General features: G+C 53.9%; 1 protein-coding gene across 1 annotated transcript in view; it reads right to left on the minus strand.

The window, feature by feature from the left end:
• Nucleotides 1-20,577, minus strand: part of CADM3 (cell adhesion molecule 3) — a 121,139-nt gene that overhangs the window by 33,594 nt on the left and 66,968 nt on the right. The window contains exons 3-6 of the mRNA XM_075071146.1: nt 5,824-5,964; nt 5,113-5,265; nt 4,340-4,477; nt 3,045-3,215 (exon numbers count right to left, since the gene is read on the minus strand). Coding sequence (XP_074927247.1) covers nt 3,045-3,215; nt 4,340-4,477; nt 5,113-5,265; nt 5,824-5,964 — 603 coding nt within the window. The remainder of the gene's footprint in view (nt 1-3,044; nt 3,216-4,339; nt 4,478-5,112; nt 5,266-5,823; nt 5,965-20,577) is intronic.

The raw sequence follows: 20,577 nt of genomic DNA on the forward strand, positions 1-20,577 counted from the left end.
GCTACGGACATAGTGGACCTCTCAGTAAGATGACCCGGTCGGGGAAGAAATACATTTTGGTAGTGGTAGATTTCGCCACCTGCTACTGAGTCAACACCTTTGCCCGGGAAACTGGACAAAGGAAGAGGAGGAGAGAAGGAGGGGGAGAGAGCCTGCTGGAGGGGGTTTTGGTTTCAGTTTTGGGCTGGCTGGGAAGAAGCAGGGAACCCCAAGTCTGGAGTCTAAGATCCTTGCCCCCCAGAGGGACCTGGCTGAGGGGTCCTGGTTGTACCTACAAGGCCTGCTTAGGACTGTCTTCCTGTCGTCTAATAAACCTGTTTTACTGGCTGGCTGAGAGTTATGGCGAATCGCAGGAAATGGGGGGTGCAGGGCCCTGACTCCCCCACACTCCGTGACAGCATGTGAAGGGGTGTTTAGTGGTGGGCTGTGTGTATGCATATTAGTGATTAGCGGTGGGCTCCTTGTGCGTGGGGATGGTTAGCAGTGAACTGTGTGTGCATGCAGGTGGTGGTAGGCGGTTGGCTGTTTGTGCATCAGGTTGGTTAGCAGTGGGCTGTGTGTGCACCTAGAGGGTAGTTAGTGGTGGACTGTGTGTGCATGTGGAGGTTGGTTTGCGGTGGGATGTGTGTGCATGGGGGGTTATTGGTGGACTGTGTTTGTGCGCAGAAAATGGTTAGCAGTGGGCTGCATGTATGTGGGATGGTTAGCAGTGGGCTATGTGTGTGCATGTTAGTGATTAGAGGTGGTTTGTGTGTACATAGTGTTGATTAGCAGTGGGTGCTTTGTGCGTGGGGATGGTTAGCAGTGGGCTGTGTGTGCATGAGGGGGTGGTTGATGGTGGGCTGTTTGTGCATGTAGAGGTTGGTTAGTGGAAGGTTTGTGCATAGGAGTGGTTAGTGATGGGCTGCGTGTGTGTGGATGAGTTAGCTGTAGACTGTTGAGAGTAGGGCGTTGATTGCGGTGAGCTCTGTTTGAGCACAGGGTGTGGTTAGAGGTGGGCTGTGTGTGTGCACAGGGGTGGTTAGAGGTGGGATGTGTGCACACAGGGGACGGTGAGTGGTGGACTGTGTGTGTGTAGGAGGGTGATTAGTGGTGTGCTGTGTCTACATAATGGGAGTTAGTGGGGGGCTGTGTGTGTGTAGGATGATGGTTAATGGTGTGCTGTGTCTACATAGTGGGGGTTAGTGGAGAGCTGTGTGTGTGTAGGCGATGGTTAGCAGTGGGCTGTGGTGGGGGGTTAGTGGTGAGCTGCGTCTATGTAGTGGGGGTTAGCAGTAGTCTGTGTGTGCATAGGGGATAGTTAGACATGGGTTGTGTGTACATAGGGGGTGGTTAGTGGTGGGCTGAGTGTATGTAGGGGCTTGCTAGCGATGGGCTGTGTGTACGCAGGGGCTGATTAGCAGTGGACTGTCTGGGTGCAGGGGTGGTTAGCTGTGGGTTGTGTGGTGCATAGTGGGAGAGTTAGCAGTGAGCTGTGTGTGCATCAGGGACAGTAACAGTGGGATGTGTGCACATAGGAGTGATTAGCAGTGGGATGTGTGCGTGTTGGGGTGGTGAGTGGAGGGCTGTGTGTGCAGCAGGGTGGTTAGCAGTGGGCTGTGTGCGTATGTGATGGGTAGCAATGGGTTGTGTGCATAGTGAGGTAGCAGTGGGCTGCATGTGCATCAGGGTGGCTAGTGGTGGGATGTGTATGTGCATTGAGTGGTTAGCTGTGGGCTGTGTGAGTGTAAGGCATGGCTAGCGGTGGGCTCTGAGTTTGCGCAGAATGTGGTTAGTGTTGGGATTTGTGTGCGCGTAGGGGGTGGTTAGTGGCGGGTTGTGTGTATGGACAGGGATGGTGAGCGGTGGGATACATGCATGTAAAGGGGTGTTTAGTGGTGGCTTATGTGTGTGCATATTAGTGATTAGTGGTGGGCTATTTGTGCATGGGGGTGGATAGCAGTGGACTGTGTGTGCATGCCAGGGGTGGCTGGTGGTGGGCTGTTTGTGCATTAAGTTGTTTAGCGGTGGGCTGTGTGTGCACATAGAGGTTGCTTAGTGGTGGAAGGTTTGTGCATAGGGATGGTTAGTGGTGGGCTGTGTGTGTGGACGGGGTGGTTAACAGTGGACTGTGTGCGTAGGGGTGGTTAGCAGTGGGCTGTGTGTGCATTGGGGTTGGTAGCGATGGGTTGTGTTTGCACATAGGGTAAAGGCACCAGAATCATTGTACAAGTAGGGGGGCCACCAGAGCCAGACCCTGCCTCCCCACTTTTTAACATGGGTGTTGTTCGGTGATGAGGGAGTGGCATTGGTTAGTGGCAAGCTGTGTATGGGGCATGGTAGGCCATGGGCTGTGTATGCGGGTGTGGCAGTCAGAGGGCTGTGTGGGGGGTGGTAGGCAGAGGGCTGTGGGGGGGCTGGTAGGAGAGGGTTGTGTGGGGTGCGGCAGGTGGTGGGCTATGGTGGGGGATGTCAGGCAGCAGGCTGTGTGTGTGGGGGGGTGGTAGGCAGTGGGCTCTGTGGGAGGTGGAAGGAGGTAGGCTGTGAGGGGGGTGGTGTCAGGCAGTGGGCTGTGTGTGTGTGAGCGGTAGGCAGTGGACTCTGTGGGGGGTGGCAGGAGGTGGGCTGTGTTGGGGCTGATTGTCAGAGAGCTGCATGGGGAGTGGCAGGTGGTGGGCTGTATGTGTGTGGGGGAGGTGGCAGACAGTGGGCTCTGTGGGTGGTGGCAGATGGTAGGGTGTGGGGGTGGTAGTCAGAGGGCTGCGTGGCGGATGGTAGGCAGAGGGCTGTGTTGGAGGTAGTCAGCCGTGGGCTATGTATCAGGGGTGTCAGGCGGTGGGCTCTGTGGGGTGTGGCAGGCCGTGGGTTGTGTGTCTATTGTGTGTGGGGTTTCTGGGCTGTGTGTGGGCACGAGGTGTTCATGTGAGGCAGGGTGTGTCTGCGGAGGACGGGTCACTGGCTCATGCCTCCTTTCAGTCTCATCTGCACCTCGTCATGCCGTGCAACACTCCAAGCACAGTCCCTGGATGCCTCCCCCTCCCTCGCTGTGGCTGGCCTGTACGTACAGTAGACTTGCAGTTTCTGGCTGGTGGATCTCTCTGAGTTCTGCAGGGACTCATGATCCACTGTGCAGGTCACCTCCACGTCGTTGTCTTCTTTGGTGACGGTGAACTCAATGCGGCTGGTGACAGTGAAGGTTTTCCCGTTGGAATCTTCCGTCACCTCGGGAGCCCCACCTTTGGGGGGCAAAGGAACAGGTGCTATCAGCGTGGGGCCTGCACAGGGCATGGGAATGACTCTATCTCACCCATGGGGCCCATCTGCACCTCACCCGTTGCTTCAGAGCAAGGGACAGGAGCTGCTAGTGATTGGAGAACCTCACCTAGTGGTTAGCTGGTGCCCTGCAGGAGGGTGCACAGCCCCTCCCCACCAGTTATCTTGGCCTGTCTGACTGGTCCTGAATCCTGGCTCTGGGGCCCCAGGGCCCCTTGGGGCAGAGACTGCCACTGGCAGTGTACTGGGCACAGCAGTTACCAGTCTTCCTTTGCAGTGTCACTGAGCATCCCCTTGGTCGTGGTACGAGGAGGCATGGCTGGAGCCTGACCTGGCGTCTCAGGGCAGCTCGTTGTGTTGCCTCCCACCCTTGTGTCCTCAGATTCAAACAGCACCACTGTATGGCCCTGCTCTCCCTGGTGGGCCCCGACATTCTCCCATGTGGGGTCTGAGCAATGGCCAGGTCACCTGAGAGTTGCCTCCACATCTCCAGTGTACTGAGTGCTGGCCCTTGGCTTAGCGTCCAGGTCAGGTCATTCCCCCCAGGGCACAACACGTTGCCTTAGGCACCGAGTCCTCGCTGGCCCATGGGGACAGGTCCCTCTAGGGTTCCTCACTCTTCCCCAGCCCTCATTATTACTGAAACAGGCTTTGTGCCGCCTCCCTGCTCCCCCTTCTTAGCAGACTCACAATGCAGCCCAGTGCTACAGGACCCTCTGCCACCCGCTGCTGCCTGTGGCCATGCTGCAAAGGGACCGTGAGTTTTACTCTTTGTTTTCTGTCTGCCTCAGAGCCTGGTGATGCTTTACCCTTTTGCCCACCTCAGGCCCTGGGGGGCGGCTCCCTCTCTGCAGGCTCAACCCCAGGGAAAGATCTTCGCTAAGATGCCAACCTACCTGCAGTGGCCGATTAGGCCCTGAGGACAGCAGTGCCCCAGCCTAAGGGGCAGCCTCAACTTTTTACTGAGCAGGGCCAGGTTCTCCCCTTCTGTTGCAGGCCAAGCTGCAAGGTTCAGGCCTTACCCAGCTTCACCAGAGCTGGGCTCTCAGTATGCCCTGGTGCCCTGCAGCCTAGCGCCATCACCTACCCTGCAGCTCCTTGTTGCCTTTCTTCCAGCGGAGCTGGGCAGCTGGCTTGCTCCCAGAGGATCTACACGTCAGCTGGGCCATCTCTGTCTCTCGGATGGGCAGCTCGTAGCCAAAGATTTGAGGGTTCTGGGGGATTCCTGGGGGAGGGGGCAAGAAACAGAGAATGTCTCGTCCCTTCGCACCCCTGAACTGCCCTCCTGACGGCTCCCGAGCATGCGCATGACAAGGACAGGCACAGAAAAAAGGGCAGGCACAGACACACAAGAAGACACACAGATACACAGGCACACATATACACAACACTGGGGCACATACAGACATGCACAAAAGAGCAGGGGCAGACACACGGAAGCATGCAGACACATGGACACAGGCAGATTCATGTACACATGCAGACACACACACACATGGGCACATGCAAACACACGGACATGCCCAGACACGGAGCCCTGGCTGGGGGCTCTGCCACTGGCTGTGGAGTGGGAGTGGCTGGCTGGGCTCATGTTGAAGCTGTGAGGAGAATCCAGGCCCTGTAGCTTGGAGGGGAGCCCAGGAGCATCCCAAGGGGCTGTGGCCAGGCCTCTGGGGCCCAGGGCACCCACCCTTCAGCAACAGCAGGGAGCCCAGCTCCAGGAACTGGCAGGGTGGGGGAGGGGATCATGTGGGCTGCTGCCAGGCCAGGATCACACTCACTGGGCGCAGCGCGCGAGCAGGCTCCAGTGCCCAGGGCGCTGGGCAGGGTCCCCAGGAGAAGGGAGTCACAAACCCTCACCCAGCACGGTGACGAGGGCCTTGGCCGTCCGCACAGGCATGGTGAAGATGGAGCAGGTGTACTCGCCCTCGTCCGCCAGCACCACGTTGCTGATGCTGATGGCCAGCTCTTTGGGTGTGGACTTCACCAGCTGGATCCTGTTATCCCGGAGTGCTGGGGCCAGAGCAAGAGCGGTTAGCGATGCTGGCCAGCCAGCTGACTAGCAGGGGCGGGTATGACTGCTGGGGCCAAGAGCCAGCAGGACCCTCCAGGTCACACTTCAACCCAGCAGCACATGCTCCTGCCTGAAGGGCACTGCTTCGTCCCGTACCCACGGGGCACTGCGTCCCCTCCTCCCATCCCCACAAGGGAATGTTTCTACTTCCCACATGGGGCACTGCTTCCCCTCCCCCCAGGGAACTGCTTCCCTTCGTCCCATCCCCATGGGACACTGCTTCCCCTCATCCTTGCAGGGAACCTCTGCACCTCATCCGTGCTTCCCCTCCACAGGTCACTACTTCCCCTTCGCCCCCTCTCCTTCCCTGAAGTACTGCTTTCCCTTTCCGCTGCCCACCTCCCTTGGGGCACCATTCCCTCTCACCCCCTCCTCACACAGGGGGAAAGGCTGAGGAATGCTCTCTGGAACCTGTTCCCCTCACAACCAGTCTAGCCCGAGGCCCAGGGAGCAGTGAGCAGGGCCTTTCCAGGCTCAGCTGGGGCTGCCGGCAGTACCTCGTTTCTCCCCAAAGTACAGCGTCTGCTGGGCTGGGTTGGACCACTGCAGTGAGGAGTCGTCGGGATCCTCCACCTTGCACTTCAGCACCACGGTGCCACCTGCCACCACCGTCTCATCAGATGTTGTGGGCTGGCTCTCTGGGGGCAAACAGACAGACATCAGCTTGGGCTGACCCCCCTGCTCCTGGGCACCACCCTTCTCCTAACAACCCGGGCTCCTGCCCTGTGTGTGATGGGATGAAGGTGAAAGACCGTCTTCAGCCAGATGGGAGCGTGATCCCTGCCGCTGGCTGACCTTGCTGCATGTCTGTGCCTGGGTCTTGGGAGGCACATTCCAGCCACCCCACTCTCTGGGGTCATGGCCCCGAGTTCTCATCCCACCTCTGCTCCTTTGCCTGGCCGGAGCCAAAAGCCCCTGGCCAGTAGCCCCAGCACACACCACTGGCTGTAGGCAGCTCCACTCCCACTGGCTGTACAAAGAGGCCTTTCTCCTGTTGTGCCCAACTCTGCCCTCCCCACCCCATCCCTAGATAGCAGCTGCTGGGTGCTCTGCCAGGGCCCATGCCCACAGCAGGACAGCACACTGGCCATGTGGGCTGGGTGCAGAGTCAGCACTAGGCCGGTCATTCACCCTGGGCTCACTGGCATCACCCACATGGAGCAGATCCTGATTCCAGGCAGCACCTGGCACTGCTCTTTCCATAGGGACAGGTGTGGCCTTCTGCCTATGATGCATCCCTACAAGGATCTGCGCCTGAGCCCCCTGCACCCACCATGTATGTCAGAACTGCCAAGGGCAATTGGGACTGTAACCTACAAGCCCACCAGGGACAGCCTGATGCAGTACAAATACCTTGCCCAACAGGGACACCCTGGCACAGCGCAAATCCCTTGCCCATCAGGGACAGCCTTGTGCAGCACAAGTCCCCTGCCCATCAGGGACAGCCTAGCACAGTGTAAATCCCCTGCCCACCCGGGACAGCCTAGCACAGTGCAAATCTCCTGCCCACCCGGGACAGCCTAGCACAGTGAAAATCCCCTGCCCACCCGGGACAGCCTGATGCAGTGTGAATACCTCGCCCACCAGGGACAGCCTAGCACAGTGCAAATCCCCTGCCCACCAGGGACAGCCTGATGCAGTGTGAATACCTCACCCACCAGGGACAGCCTGGTGCAGCGAAAATCCCCTGCCCAACAGGGACAGACTAGTACAGTATGAATCCTCTGCCCATCAGGGGCAGCCTAGCAAAGTGCGAATACCTCACCCACCAGGGACAGCCTAGCACAGTGCAAATCCTCCGCTCATCAGGGACAGCCTAGTACCGAGCAAATCCCCAGCCCACCAGGGACAGCCTGATGCAGTGTGAATCCCCTGCCCATCAGGGTCAGCCTGGTGCAGCACAAGTCCCCTGCCCATCAGGGACAGCCTAGCACAGTGCGAATACCTCGCCCACCAGGGACAGCTTGGTGCAGTGTGAATACTTCGCCCACCAGAGACAGGCTGGTGCAGTGTGAATACCTCACCGATCAAGACAGCCTGGTGAAGCACAAATCCCCTGTCCATCAGGGACAGCCTAGCACAGTGCAAATCCCCTGCTCACCAGGGACAGCCTGGTGCAGTGCGAATCCCCTGCCCAACAGGGACAGCCTAGCACAGTGTGAATCCCCTGCCCACCAGGGACAGCCTGGTGCAGTGTGAATACCTCACCCATCAGGGACAGCCTGGTGCAGTGTGAATACCTCACCCACCAGAGATAGCCTAGTGAAGCACAAATCCCCTGCCCATCAGGGACAGCCTGGTGCAGTGTGAATCCCCTGCCCATCAGGGAAAGGCTGGCCCAGTGCGAATACCCCACCCACTGGGACAGCCTGGTGCAGTCCAAATCCCACCACCATCAGGAACAGCAGGGTGCAGTGTGAATCCCCTGCCCATCAGGAACAGCCTGGTGCAGTGCAAATCCCACGACCATCACGAACAGCCAGGCGCAATGCGAATCCCCCGCCCATCGGGCAGAGGCTGGACCAGCAGGACTTCTCCCCCACTCCAAGAGAGAAAGATGGATGCAATGAACAGAATAATGATAAATAATAATCAACTAAAGAGGTGGGCATGGCTCAGCCAATGAGGGAGGAAGTGGGGGAGGGGCGCCTCACAGAGTGGGGGAGGGTTGGCTTATGGCGGTTGGGGAGGCTGAGTCCTGGGGGAGCTTCTGGTTACCCTGGAGCATCAGGGTGGATGGCCCCTTCTGGCGGGTGGGGAAGGGCATGTCAGCCCAAAGCAAAGGGAAGGGAAGGGAATGGGGGAACCCAGAGGCTCCCCCTCCCATGTTCTCTCTCCCCTTCAGTCCCAGGTGGGGAGCAGGATGCAGGTGTTGGGCTGAATATCTAGGGAGGAGCTTCCTACTCCAGGTCTATGGCTCCCCTGCCCTCTCAGGGTGCCTGGGTCTCCTGGATCCCCTGCCCAGAGCCCAGCTGGCTCCAGCATGCCTAGAGATTCTGGAGGCTGCTGCAGGGAGCAGAGCCAGCAGCCAGCTCAGCAGCAGGTTGGTGCACACTCCAGGTTTGTGATTGCGCTGACCACGCAGCAGGTCCCCACGCAGCACGTGCAGCAGGAGAGGCCAGTCCAGTTCCTCAGAGGTAATCCATGCTGGGCCAGAGGGTCAGGCACAAAGTGCCTTGCTGCCCTGAGTGCAGGCTGTGAGACTCATGGGGAGTGCCAGCTGATCCCTCCTTCACGTGTTAGAGTGGTGAGTCTTTGTCAGGAGTGGGCAAACTTCCACTCCTGTCAAATCCACTCAAATAGAGGAGGCAGCTTTGCCCTTAGTCCATGGGTATAAAAGATTACATGACTTTATTTAGGAGAGGCCAGTGTTAGCTGAAACTGACCACAAACCACTCATTGTCATTTCCAAAAGGGGCCTGGTCACTCCAAGAACAGAATGAATCTGTAAGTTACAAATGTATCATTTGCAAATTGGATAAAAACTGGGAGAGATTGGGTGGCTGCAGACACACACTCTAGAGCAGTGAAGCAAAGTTCAGAGGTAGATTTTGTATGTCATTCTGATAAACAAAACCTGGACAAAATGTGGACTGTGATTGCCAGAGCAACTGCTCAGGATTACACTTTACAGAAAGTAATCAAGACTATTAGCACCAGGTGGCTGGGACAGCATATTCCAGCCCCTATTAGCAATTCCAAGGGAGCTCTCAATACTAGAGGGGATTTTGCTTAAAGGCAGCATGATAGTTATTCCAAAGGTGTTACAGAAAAAATATACTACAAAGGATACATGAAGGTCATTTAGAGCAGTGGTTCTCAACCCGTCCAGACTACTATGACCCTTTTAGGAGTCTGATTTGCCTTGCATGCCCCAAGTGTCACCTCACTTAACAATTACTTGCTTACAAAATCAGATATAAAAACACAAAAGTGTCACAGCCCACTGTTACTGAACAACTACTGACTTTCTCATTTTTACCATAGAATTATAAAATACATTGATTGGAATATGAATATTGTACTTATATTTCAGTGTGATACATGAGCCTGTTTTTCACTTGAGAGCCTTGGCTGAAGCCCGAACCCAGGCAAGCGCGGCTGAAGCTTAGTTCTGCGGGGTCCCCAGTGGCAGAAAACCCTGAGCAACTGTCCTGCTTGCTACCTCCTAATCCCAGCCCTGCACTTCCAACTCCCCCAAACCCATCCCTTCACACACACCCCGGGGGCAGCAATCTTCAGGTTGAGATCCACTATCTAGATCAGTTGAGTATCCCCGGGAAGACCTTTGAGTACTCACAAGGGTACATGTACCCCTGGTTCAGAACCACTGATTCAGAGATTGAAAAATCTAAGAGAAAGGCCAGAGACATTTTAAACTGGCCTCAAATGAACAGCGACATCAAGAACATTGTTAAGGCTTGTTGTATATATTGAAAATAAAGGACAAGTCAGGAGAAAGGGCCCATGCTGGTGGGCTCCCCTAGAACAACGTAGGCAGAGATTTTTTGACAGGAAACATTATGTACTTTTCCTAGATATTATTCCCACTTCCCTGAGATAGCTGTACTAGAAGATGCTACTGCTAATCAGGTGGCTGTGCACATTACATCTGGTTTTACTCGTCATGGCCTGTCTTACACAGTAACCTATGACAATGGATGTAGTTTAGTGGGCAAGAGTTTAAGCAGTTTGCAGTGAAGTTTGGGTTTGGACATGTAACAGCTAGTCCCCATGATCCCCATTCCAAGGAGCTAGTGGAAAATGGTGTCAAAATAATAAAGCACCTACTGAAAGAAGCGACGGAGTCAGACTTTGATCCACATTTAGCACTGTTAAATTGCAGAATGGCACCAATGAAGCCTGGAGTTATCACCTGCTGACATTCTGTTCCATGGCAAATTGAAACCAGAATGCTGCACTGTTAGAAACTTTGGTCAGAGTCGCTGGGGACTTGCAGACATATATAAAGACAGAGAAGGCCAAACAAAACCTCAGTATGATTTGGCATGCCAGGAGTTTCCCCTCACTTCATGGAAATGAGGCTGTGTCTCTATGATGAGGAACAATGGCCACAAACAGCAGTGGGGTCACAAAAGGGCATGCTGCTATTTTATGAGGCTGTCACCCCAGATGGACATGTACTGCAGAGGAGCAGGTAACACCTTCTCCAAATCCCAGGAGGCAGGGAGACAAAGGGCGCACAGTCAGCCCTTTGCCTAAGAGGGTCTCAGACAGGAACAATCACAGGGTCAGACAATGGAGACCCAGCATGTGGCACAGCGAGAGCAAGGAGCCCTGCTGTCTCCTGACAGCAGCGGTGCAGATGTTCCAAGGGAGTCCCCAGATCTAGGCAGCAGCGCAGGGCACCTCACAGACTCACTGAACATTGTTAGTCAGTTTAGTTCTCAGCTGGGTTACTGGTATTTGTAATTGTGTGTTGTATCTGTGACACTGGCAGACCAGGTGCCAGCTCATGCCAAGTTCCCCAGGCCTCAAGAGAACCCTGAGGAATACAGAGCTGGAACCCTTCAGTCTCTGCAAATGGACACTGAAGCTGGAGCCCCAGCCCACCCAGGCAGGTGCTGAGCTGTGATCACTGTGGCAGATAAGCTAATAACTGAACACGCAGCGAGGCTGTGCTAACAGCCTCCCGCCTGCACCTCCTATCCCAGAAACCTAATACATTTGCACCTTTGACAGTAAGCTCCATGAGGTGAGACTGGCATGTGCTCTATGCTTGTGCAGCGCCCAGCACAAAGGGGCCCCAGCCTGAGGCCTCTAGGGGCTACTGCAACGTAATGTTATAATTACACATCACAAATCTATGTTACGAGAATGTCACTTCAGCTGCAAGTCAAACACAGGAGTTAAGAAATGCCAGATCTACAGCTGCCGCTGTGCTGATCCTGTGCACCGAGGAGACAGGGGCCTGTGCGAAAGAGAGCGTAATCATGTAATGACAGGCTGAGTCATGATGCCTGCATACAATGGGCAGCAATAATGGGCATACACAACCCTAAATCGGGTAGTTTTCTAACATCCGAATGGTTGGATTGGTGACCAATTAATGGCCTTTATTGCAAAATGGAATTTCCTAAGTTTATTTAAAAGGAAAAAAGGGAGAAAAACTATTATGTGCAACCGCAACAGCCCCCCAAGTCCTGCAACAACCTTCCACATCATGCTATACCCCTCCCACAACAACCTTCCTGCAACAACCCTACCGTCGTGTATCAGCAGCAGGGCTTAAACCCTGAACCTGCAGCACCAACTGCTGCCGTGTGGGGTATGCCTACACAGCATTTGGGAGTGAGCATCAAGAGACTTGGAGTATTGGGGCGCCTGCTAGTGCTCTAAAAACTCTTGTGTTTTTACACTTTGAAGTTGTAGCTCAGGCTGGAGCTTAGACTCTGAAGCTTGCCCCTCTCCCTAGGCCATGTGCAGGTCTAGAGAGAGGCTGGAGCAGGCCCAGCCCGGTTCTCCCCCATTCTACAGTCACTCCAACAGCAAACAGGCATTCCCAGCAAAGTGTGTGTTGCAGCTGCTGCTTTAACAGCGCAGCCAGGCTGACCTTAGAATGCTCATGTTCCATGCTTAATTTGGCAATTGCCAGCATGTCCTTGAGGGATGCAAGAAACAGAAGAAACAACGAGGAGTCCTTGTGGCACCTTAGAGACTAACAAATTTATTTGGGCATACAGACTAACACAGCTACCTCTCTAAAAGAAACAGAAGGTAAATGGTATTTTTAAACAGTAAAACCGCAATAGAATTGCATCTCAGAAAGAAAAGACACTTCCGTAGCCTGAGGACTCTGACCTGTCAAATTTTATGGAACAATGGCTCCATAATGGGTTTATGGAAAACAGATAACTTGATAACTATTTTTGATGAAATTACAAGTTTGGTTGATAAAGGTAATAGTGTTGATGTAATAGACTTAGACTTCTTTAAGGGGTTTGCCTTGGTACCACACAATACTTTGATTAAAAAATGAGAACAATAGAAAGTTAACATTGCCTACACGAAATGGATTAAAAGCTGGCTAAGTGATATGTCTCCAAATGTAATTTTAAACAGTGACCCATCATTGAGTGGGTGAGCATCTAGTGAGATCCCACAGGGATCAGTTCTTGGCCCTATGCTATTTTAACATTTCTTCCAGGTCATTGATAGCAAACATAAAATCATCACTGATAAAACTTGCAGATGACAAAAAAATTGGGGAGTGGGAAATAATGAAAAGGACAAGTCACCAATCCAGCAATCCTGATCGCTTCTTAAGCTGTGCACAACCAAACAATATGCACTTTAATGCATCCAGATGTAAAAGTATACGTCTAGGAACAAAGAATGGAGGCCATACTTACATGGAGGGGGCTCTATCCTAGGAAGCAGTGACTCTAAAAAAGATTTGGGGGTTACAGTGGATAATCAGCTGAACACAAGCTTCCACTGTGATGCTGTGGCCAAATGAAATTAATGAGTTCCTGGGATGCATAAACAGGTAGACTCTGGTGCCCACAATTCAATTAGGATGTTGATAAATTGGAGATCTTTCAGAAAAGAGCCACAGGAACAATTCAAGGATAAGAAGACATACCTTATAGTGACGGACTCCAGAAGCTCAGTTTATTTAGCTTAACAAAGATAAGGTGAAGGGGTGACTTGATCACACTCTGTAAGTACCTACATGAGGAACAAACATGATAATGGGCTCTTCAGTCTAGCAGAGAAAGGTAAAACATAATCTAATGGCTGGATGTTGAAACTAGACAAATTGAGACTCGAAATAAGATGTAAATTTTCTAGAGTGAGAGTAATTAACAGCTCAGTTGGAACAACATACGAAGGATTGTGGTGGAGTCTCTCTCCTGGGTAAGTTTTAAATCAAGTTTGCTACAGGAATTATTTGGGGGCAGATCTCTGGCCTGTGTTATGCAGGGGTCAGACTAGATGATCACAATGGTCCTTTCTGACCAGCAAATCAAGGAATTTCAAAGGCCCACTGCAAACAATGGAGGTTAGAAGCTAATCAAAGAAGAGGTGCCAAGAAAGTGTTAGGCCACATACATCTATCCAGCATAGGCAGCAGGTTTGTATAATTTTTGGTGGTGCCCAAAAAGGTGGTGCCCCCCTGCTCGTGCCCTGTAAGCCGATATAAAATGAAGCTACAACACGTCGACACCACAAGATTAAAAGGGTCAATTAAAAGTGGAAAGTTAGAAGCAGCACTTGCAACAAAATGTAATACCGTATATTGAAGCAGGCACCTGTTGTGACAAAGTGGGAATGTTCTTAATGTTTTCTCTGAATACTGTGTGGGTGCCTCAGTTTCCCCTGCAAGGTGCCAACTGAAGGTGTTGGGGACAAAGAGATCAGGTGGCCTCCTTGTCCAGAAGAGACACAAAGGCCAGAGGAAGGAGGGTCAGTTTGGAGCTGGCTGGGGAAATGGGGAGAGGCCCAGAATTTGGGTCTAGGTTCCCCACCCCCCAAGATGGACCTGACGGAGGGATTCTTGTTTTCTGTACCTACAGGCTTTGTTTTAGACAGTATTCCTGTCATCTAATAAACCTTCTGTTTTACCAACTGGCTGAGAGTTACTTCTGACTGCAGAGTTGGGGTGCAGGGACCTCTGGTTGCCCCAGGACCTGCCTGGGCAGACTTGCTGCGGAAAGCGCACAGTGTGGAAGGGCATGCTGAATGCTCTGAGGTCAGACCCAAGAAGGTGTAAGCTTCTTGCCCTGGAGACAGTCTGCTCAGAGAGAGGAAGCTCCCACAGAGTCCTGACTGGCTTTGTATGGAGTAGTTCCAAAGCATCCCAGCATCCCCTTCCACACCATGCGCTTCCCAGAAGTCCGCAAGGCACTGACACTCCCTCCTCTGGCCTTTGTCTCTTTTCCAGGCATTAGGAGGCCACCTGATCTCTTTGTTCTCCAACACCTTCAGTTGGCACCTTGCAGGAGAGCGGCCCAGGCCATCAGTTGCCTGGAGACAGGGTTTTGGCTATTCTCTGTGCAGATGGCATCACACTGGCCCTCTAGGGCTCTACAACAATTACACCCCCTTATCCCACCATCTAGATCCTTGAGAAATGCATAGGGGAAACTGAGGCACACACAGTATTCAGAGAAAACATTAAGAACATTCCCACTTAGTAACACCTGTATACGACTAGTTATATACTTTAAAGGGTGTAAAATAATCAAGTATTGTGCTAAACACAATGATACTCTAAGCTGACACCAAATTTAAGCAGCACATTTTTCCCCTCAAGTGAGGGCTCTGGGGTGGGGCTGGGGATGAGGGGTTCACAGTGCAGGAGGGTGCTCAGGGTTGGGGTGCTGGGGGCGCAGGATCTGGGGTGAGGCAGGACTGGGGATAAGGAACTTGGATGCAGACAGGCTGTCCCAGGGCTAGGGCCAGAGAGGACTCCCCCCTCCACTGGCAGTAGCAAGCCCCAGGGGAGGGACCCCTCCTCTTCTCCCCCCACCCCAGCACACTCGCTCTGCACCACGGTCACTGCACATGCTCCTAGGGCCTCTCTCAGGTCCAGAAAGCCCACTCGCCTTCCCAATGGTGGGTACCCGGGGGGCGGGGGGATTTGCCATCACGTGTGGCCTCCCCTGCTGCTGCCCCTCACCATAGCCTCACTGGGATTGGGGCTGCCCCTTGCCCAGCGTGGGGCAAGAGTGGGGACTGCAGGGTGGTGGCTGGGGACGCAGAGTCACAAAATTCACCCAAGCCCCAGCTGCTCAGGTCTAGGAACCCCCCATCCCCCATCTCCCCTGTGGTGGGTGAGTGGGTGCTGGCGGGGGACTGCCATCACATGTGGCTTCCTTCCTCCCCCGCTGCCCCTCACCCTTGCCTCACTGGGGATGGGGCTGCCCCTTGCCCAGCGTAGGGCAGGAGTGGGGGCTGTGGGGGAGGTGTGGATCACAGGGTCAAACCTCACTGAAGCCCCAGCAGCTGCTCAGGTGAGTGAGGTCCACTCCAGATGTCCATCTCCTGCCGGGGGACGGGAGACAGGGCTCCCAAGCACATGTGTGACTCCTCCCCTCCTCCTTTCTCCCCCTCCCCCTCCTCCTCCCAGGTGCTCCAACAGTCTGCTGGTTGCTGCTTTCTATAGCCTTAGGCAGAAGCAGTGGCAGGCAGCCGGCAGGCACAAGCAAGGGAGAGAGGCATGGGCTGTGTTTTTTTCAGGCAGGGATGCTCTGAGATGGGGTTGGCGGGGACACTCTGGGCCAGGGCCTGCTCCAGGCGGGGCCAGGGGAGAAACCCAGCTCCAAATATTGGTGGAGCACAGCCCCCAGCCTTGAATATTCCTGGTGCTCGGGCACCACAAGCCCATATAACCTGCCGCCCCTGCTATCCAGGGGTCACGATCAGTGCCCTCACCCAGCTGGAACAAGGCAGAGAGAGCTGCTCAACCCACAGCCAAGCAGTGACCACATGTCAAACACAGGATCCCACAGGAGTCCTCCTAGAATACTGTGGAGTCTGCAACCCTGGGAAAGGACCTAGGTTGCTCCCAAGTCTTCCAGGATGGGCATTAAGCCTGGCTGTGGATAGCCCAAGGTCTGACAAGAGGATCAAAACAACTGGGATTGGGAGAGTCTTCCTTCAGCTCTCCCAAGAACCCCCCTGGCTGGGCCTCATGCACAAGGGGAGCGTGCACCATGGAGGCAGAGGGGTAGTGTCACGGAGTCACCGGGCGATGCTTTGGAACTGCTCCCCACAAAGCCAGTCAGGACTTTGGGGAGCCCCCTCTCCCTTGGAGCAGACTTGTTCGGGCAAGAAGCTCACATGTCTTCATCTCCTGGGTCTCTCCTTGGAGCATCCAGCATCCTCTGCCCCTCCGTGTGCTTCCCACAGCGAGCCTGCCCCAGCGGGGTCCTGGGGAAGCCACAGGGTCCTGCACCCCCACTTTGCAGTCAGACGTGACTCTTAGCCAGCCAGTAAAACAGAGGTTTATTCGATGGCAGGAACAGGGTCTAAAACAGAGCTTGTAAATACAGCGAACCGGACCCCTCGGCCGGGTCCATTCTGGGTCAGTGAGCCAGACCCCCAGGTCTGCACTTCACTCCTCGTCCCCAGGCAGCTCCAGACTAACAACCCCCTCCAGCCCCTCCTCTCTGCTCAGCCCCTTTCCCAGGGCCAGGAGGTCACCTGATCTCTTTGTCTCCAACACCTTCAGCTGGCACCTTTGCAGAGGGGGGGGGCCCAGGCCATCAGTTGCTAGGAGACAGAGTGCCAGGCATTTAGGTGCACTGGCCCTTTGCTCTGTAGCAATCACACACCCTTATTCCACCACCTAGATACTTAAGAACTGCCTAGGGGACACTGGGGCACCAACACAGTATTCAGAGAAAACATTAAGAACATTCCTAGTTTATCACAGGCAGCTCGTGCATCAGAAGCTGGAGGCAGAGGCAGACTCTCAGCCCTTTCTGGAACACTGATCTAGCCAGGGCCCAGCCAGGGAGGCATAGCTGGGCCTTGGCCAGGATCCAACCACAGATAAGGGAATTTATCAGCCACGGGTCTAGCATGAGAGAACAAGAATGGTGGGCTGGGTCGACGCGCCTCAGACTGGGAGGCAATCACAATGTCAGCGTCTGGGTCAGAGCCCTGGGGGCACATCCCCAGGGCTCCCCCAGAGACCTCAGAACTTTTTCAGTCCAATTAATCTCAGCCCATGGGGACCCTCCAGGGTGCCAGCCCCCCAGGCTCAGCCCCAGGTCCCAGGCCACTATCCACACACAGCGCTGTGACCTGGTGCTGTGACAGCCCCTGTTGACTGCTGTTAACCAGAGCTCTCATGGGCATCTGGCTGAGCAGGCAGCAAGTGCTCCGTGTTGAGCATGTCTGGGGCGATGTCTCCCCCTCCCTCCGCTCCTGACAGCTTTCAATAGTTGTCCTAATTAAGACAATAAACAGCTGGGCCCAGGCAGGCTCACGCTGGAGACTTGGGCACTGGTTGCAAAAAACGCTGCTCAGGAAAGCAAGTGGTGGATCATGGCAGGCACTGTGGGCAGATAGCACGTGCCTTCCCCCCGCCCCTTCCCCGCCCCCAGCTCAGCCGATAGCCCTCAGGCCCAACACACAGCCCTCTACTATGTCAGCCCTGCCCACTCCCCAGTCTGCCGATACCCCTCAGGCCCAACACTCAGCCCCCTACTATCCCAGCCCTGGGCTCCCCTGAGCCCCCAGCTCTGCCGATACCTCTCAGGCCCAACACTCAACCCCCTACTATCCCAGCCCTGGGCTCTCCTGAGCCCCCAGGTCTGCCGCTTCCCCTCAGGCCTAACACTCAGCCCCCTACTATCCCAGCCCTGGGTTCCCCTGAGCCCCCAGCTCTGCCGTTTCCCCCCAGGCCCAACACTCAGCCCCCTACCTGGGTTCCCCCCTCCGCTCTGCCAATATCCTTCAGGCCCAACACACAGCCCCCTACTATCCCAGCCCTGGGCTCCCCTCAACCCCCAGCTCTGCTGATATCCTCAGTTCTGACCCACAGCCCCCTGCTATCACAGCCCTAAGCAGCTCTGCCAGTGCCCCTCACTCTCAGAATGCATCTCCCCTTGTTATCCCACCCCATGCTCCTCCCCACACAGCTCTGCTCCTGCCCCTTAATCCTGACCTGCCGCACCCCCTTACTATACACACTCACTTCCAGCCCATGCCAGACTCCCAGCAGCACTTCCTTTTCCTTCCCTTTCACTTTTCTTTCATGCCTTAGAAACCCCCTGAAAGGATTCCTCCCCCTCTTCCTCCTGGTCCTTCCCACTCCTCATTTTGAATCTATTCCCAGGCTCCTGCCCTGATGCAGAGCCTGACTGCCTGCTTGGAACCTCTCAACTCCCCTCCCCTATAGGCACCCAATGTGCCTGAGCTCACACTTGGGATCTAGCTGCAGGGATTGGACAGAAAGGAGATGGTTCCCATTAAACCCCGAAGAACAGGCTCCACGCTCAGCCCAACCCCCAAGTGGAGCTGACAGCCTTGCCCAGCACCAAGTGTTCTCTGTGCCCTGCAAGGGGAATCACAGAGATGCTGGGAGTTATGGATTGATCGACAGCACCCAGACTGCACCCTACTCTGCACATGCTCAGGCTGAGCACCTCAACTGAGCTACACATCCCCATGCATGCCCAGGCTGAGAGCACACACTGGGCTGCCGTCCCGTCCCATCCCCTCCCCCTCCCCCTCCCTCTCCCCGTCAGGCACACTGAGAGCTCCCACTGGGCTGCACACCCCCGAGGCTCGCTCAGGCTGAGAGCATCCACTGGGCTGCACATCCCCATGCATGCCCAGGCTGAGAGAACCCGCTGGGCTGCCTCCCCACCCCTTCAGACACATCCAAGCCTGATGCCATTCTGCCTGGCGCTGCTCAGGTAGCCAGAGCATCTAGTGCCTTTCTCATCACTGAGTGTCATGGGAGACCATAGGCGACTGCGAACCTGGCTCCTGCATAGGATGACCAGATAGCAAGTGTGAAAAATCGGGAGAGGGGGTGGGGGGTAATAGAAGCCTATATAAGAAAAAGCCCCAAATATTGGGACTGTCCCTATAAAATTGGGACATCTGGTCACCCTACTCCTGCAGTATGTCCCGCCCTGAAGATACAGATTGTCATAAATAGATAGCTAAGGGTTAATGTTTCTTTTACCTGTAAAGGGTTAACAAAGGGAACCAAACACCTGACCAGAGGACCAATCAGGAAACTGGATTTTTTCTAAGCAGGGAGGGAATTTTTTGGGGGGTCGAGTCTTGTGTGTTTGTCTGTCTCTCAGCTATGGAAGAAGGTTTTTCTATCTTAATTCTCTGTTCCAAATGTAAGGTACAGGTAGAAAAACAATATAGGCTTTCATGTTGTTTTGAGTTGTATTTACATGTGTGTAGTTGCGGAATGTTTCAAATTGGATCTCTTTTAAATCAAACTGTTTTAGTTCATCATTTCTTTATAACAAATAGCCCTGTATGTCAATCGTTGATACGAGAGAAATATTTGATGTCCTTTTTTTTCTCTCTTGTTTCTATAAAGCGTTCTTTTAAGACTTGTTTGAGTTTTCTCTCTGGGTCAGGCTAAGGACGGAAGGGAGGGGAATTCTCTTTGTGTTAGACTACGGAGGGTAGTCTGCATCACCCAGGGAAATTGGTGGGAGGGGAAGAGACAGAATGATCTCCGGTTTCCTTGTATTTGGGGTTGTCTCTTTGTGGAATAGAGGAAGACATGCTTCTGGTATTGTGATTATAAGAGAATTGCATCAGTACTCCAGGTTAGCGCGCGAGAGAGAAGAGGTCGGTGGTGGGTGAGAGCAGGAGGGGAAGGGAGGTGGTATTGTCCTCTTTGGTATGATGGACTCAGAGTCTCTGAGTCTTGGGGCCCCAGGGAAAGTTTGGGGAGCGCAGTAGCGAGGCAGGCGCTATGAATTCCTGTTGTGGTGGCAGCGAGATATAGATCCAAGCTGGTAATAAAGTTGGAGGTCATATCTATGCACCTCAGATTTCTGGATGCTAAGCGTCCAGATTTGGGAGTAAGCTATGAATATGGTGCTAACGTGGAAGTAAGAATCCAGAAGCCAGTAGAATAAGTAATGGTTTCTTTTCTCTGCTAAGGGCTTTGTCGGCGAGAGAAAGGGTTGGTTTTAAAAGAGCCCAGAAGAGAATTTTTTTTTCTGCTGCTTTGGTTGGGCTTTGCAATTTTTAAGCAGGAGCCATCAGTTGACAAAAGGTCTATTGTTAAAAGCAATATAATTCCAATTGGGAATTAAAGGTACCCCTGTCAGCAATACACACATGCAAATGAAAAACTGGTTTCCTAGTAACAAGAGGTAGCCAGAAGAAAGAAAAAAGGACACGGTTGCTAGGCACTGTGCCAGGAGACACAGAGAGCCAGCAGTTTCAGACAATAACACCAGAGGGCACCCCAACAGCGAAGAACCAAAACCAGTGATCTACCAAAAGGCCCTAAAGCAGTGAAACGAGCGATGAGACTAGAGGGCAGAGGAGACAAATCAAGAGATGCAGACACAGGCGCGCCTGGAAAAAAAATACAAAGGAGATGGAGCTGAGAGAAAAAGAAAAAGAACGCTGCCATACCAAAAGAGAAGAAGCACCAAAGATCAGGCCTTCCAATGAGATGAATAAACAGAGGGTATGGCTACAAACAGCCCCCTCAGCATTAGAACAGGCTAAGCATCAGAATACAGCAATCCTAACCCCTCCGCGCCAAGTTGTTGTTCAAG

Source organism: Chelonoidis abingdonii, chromosome 11 (assembly GCF_003597395.2).
Source record: "Chelonoidis abingdonii isolate Lonesome George chromosome 11, CheloAbing_2.0, whole genome shotgun sequence".
Taxonomy (NCBI): Eukaryota; Metazoa; Chordata; order Testudines; family Testudinidae; genus Chelonoidis; species Chelonoidis abingdonii.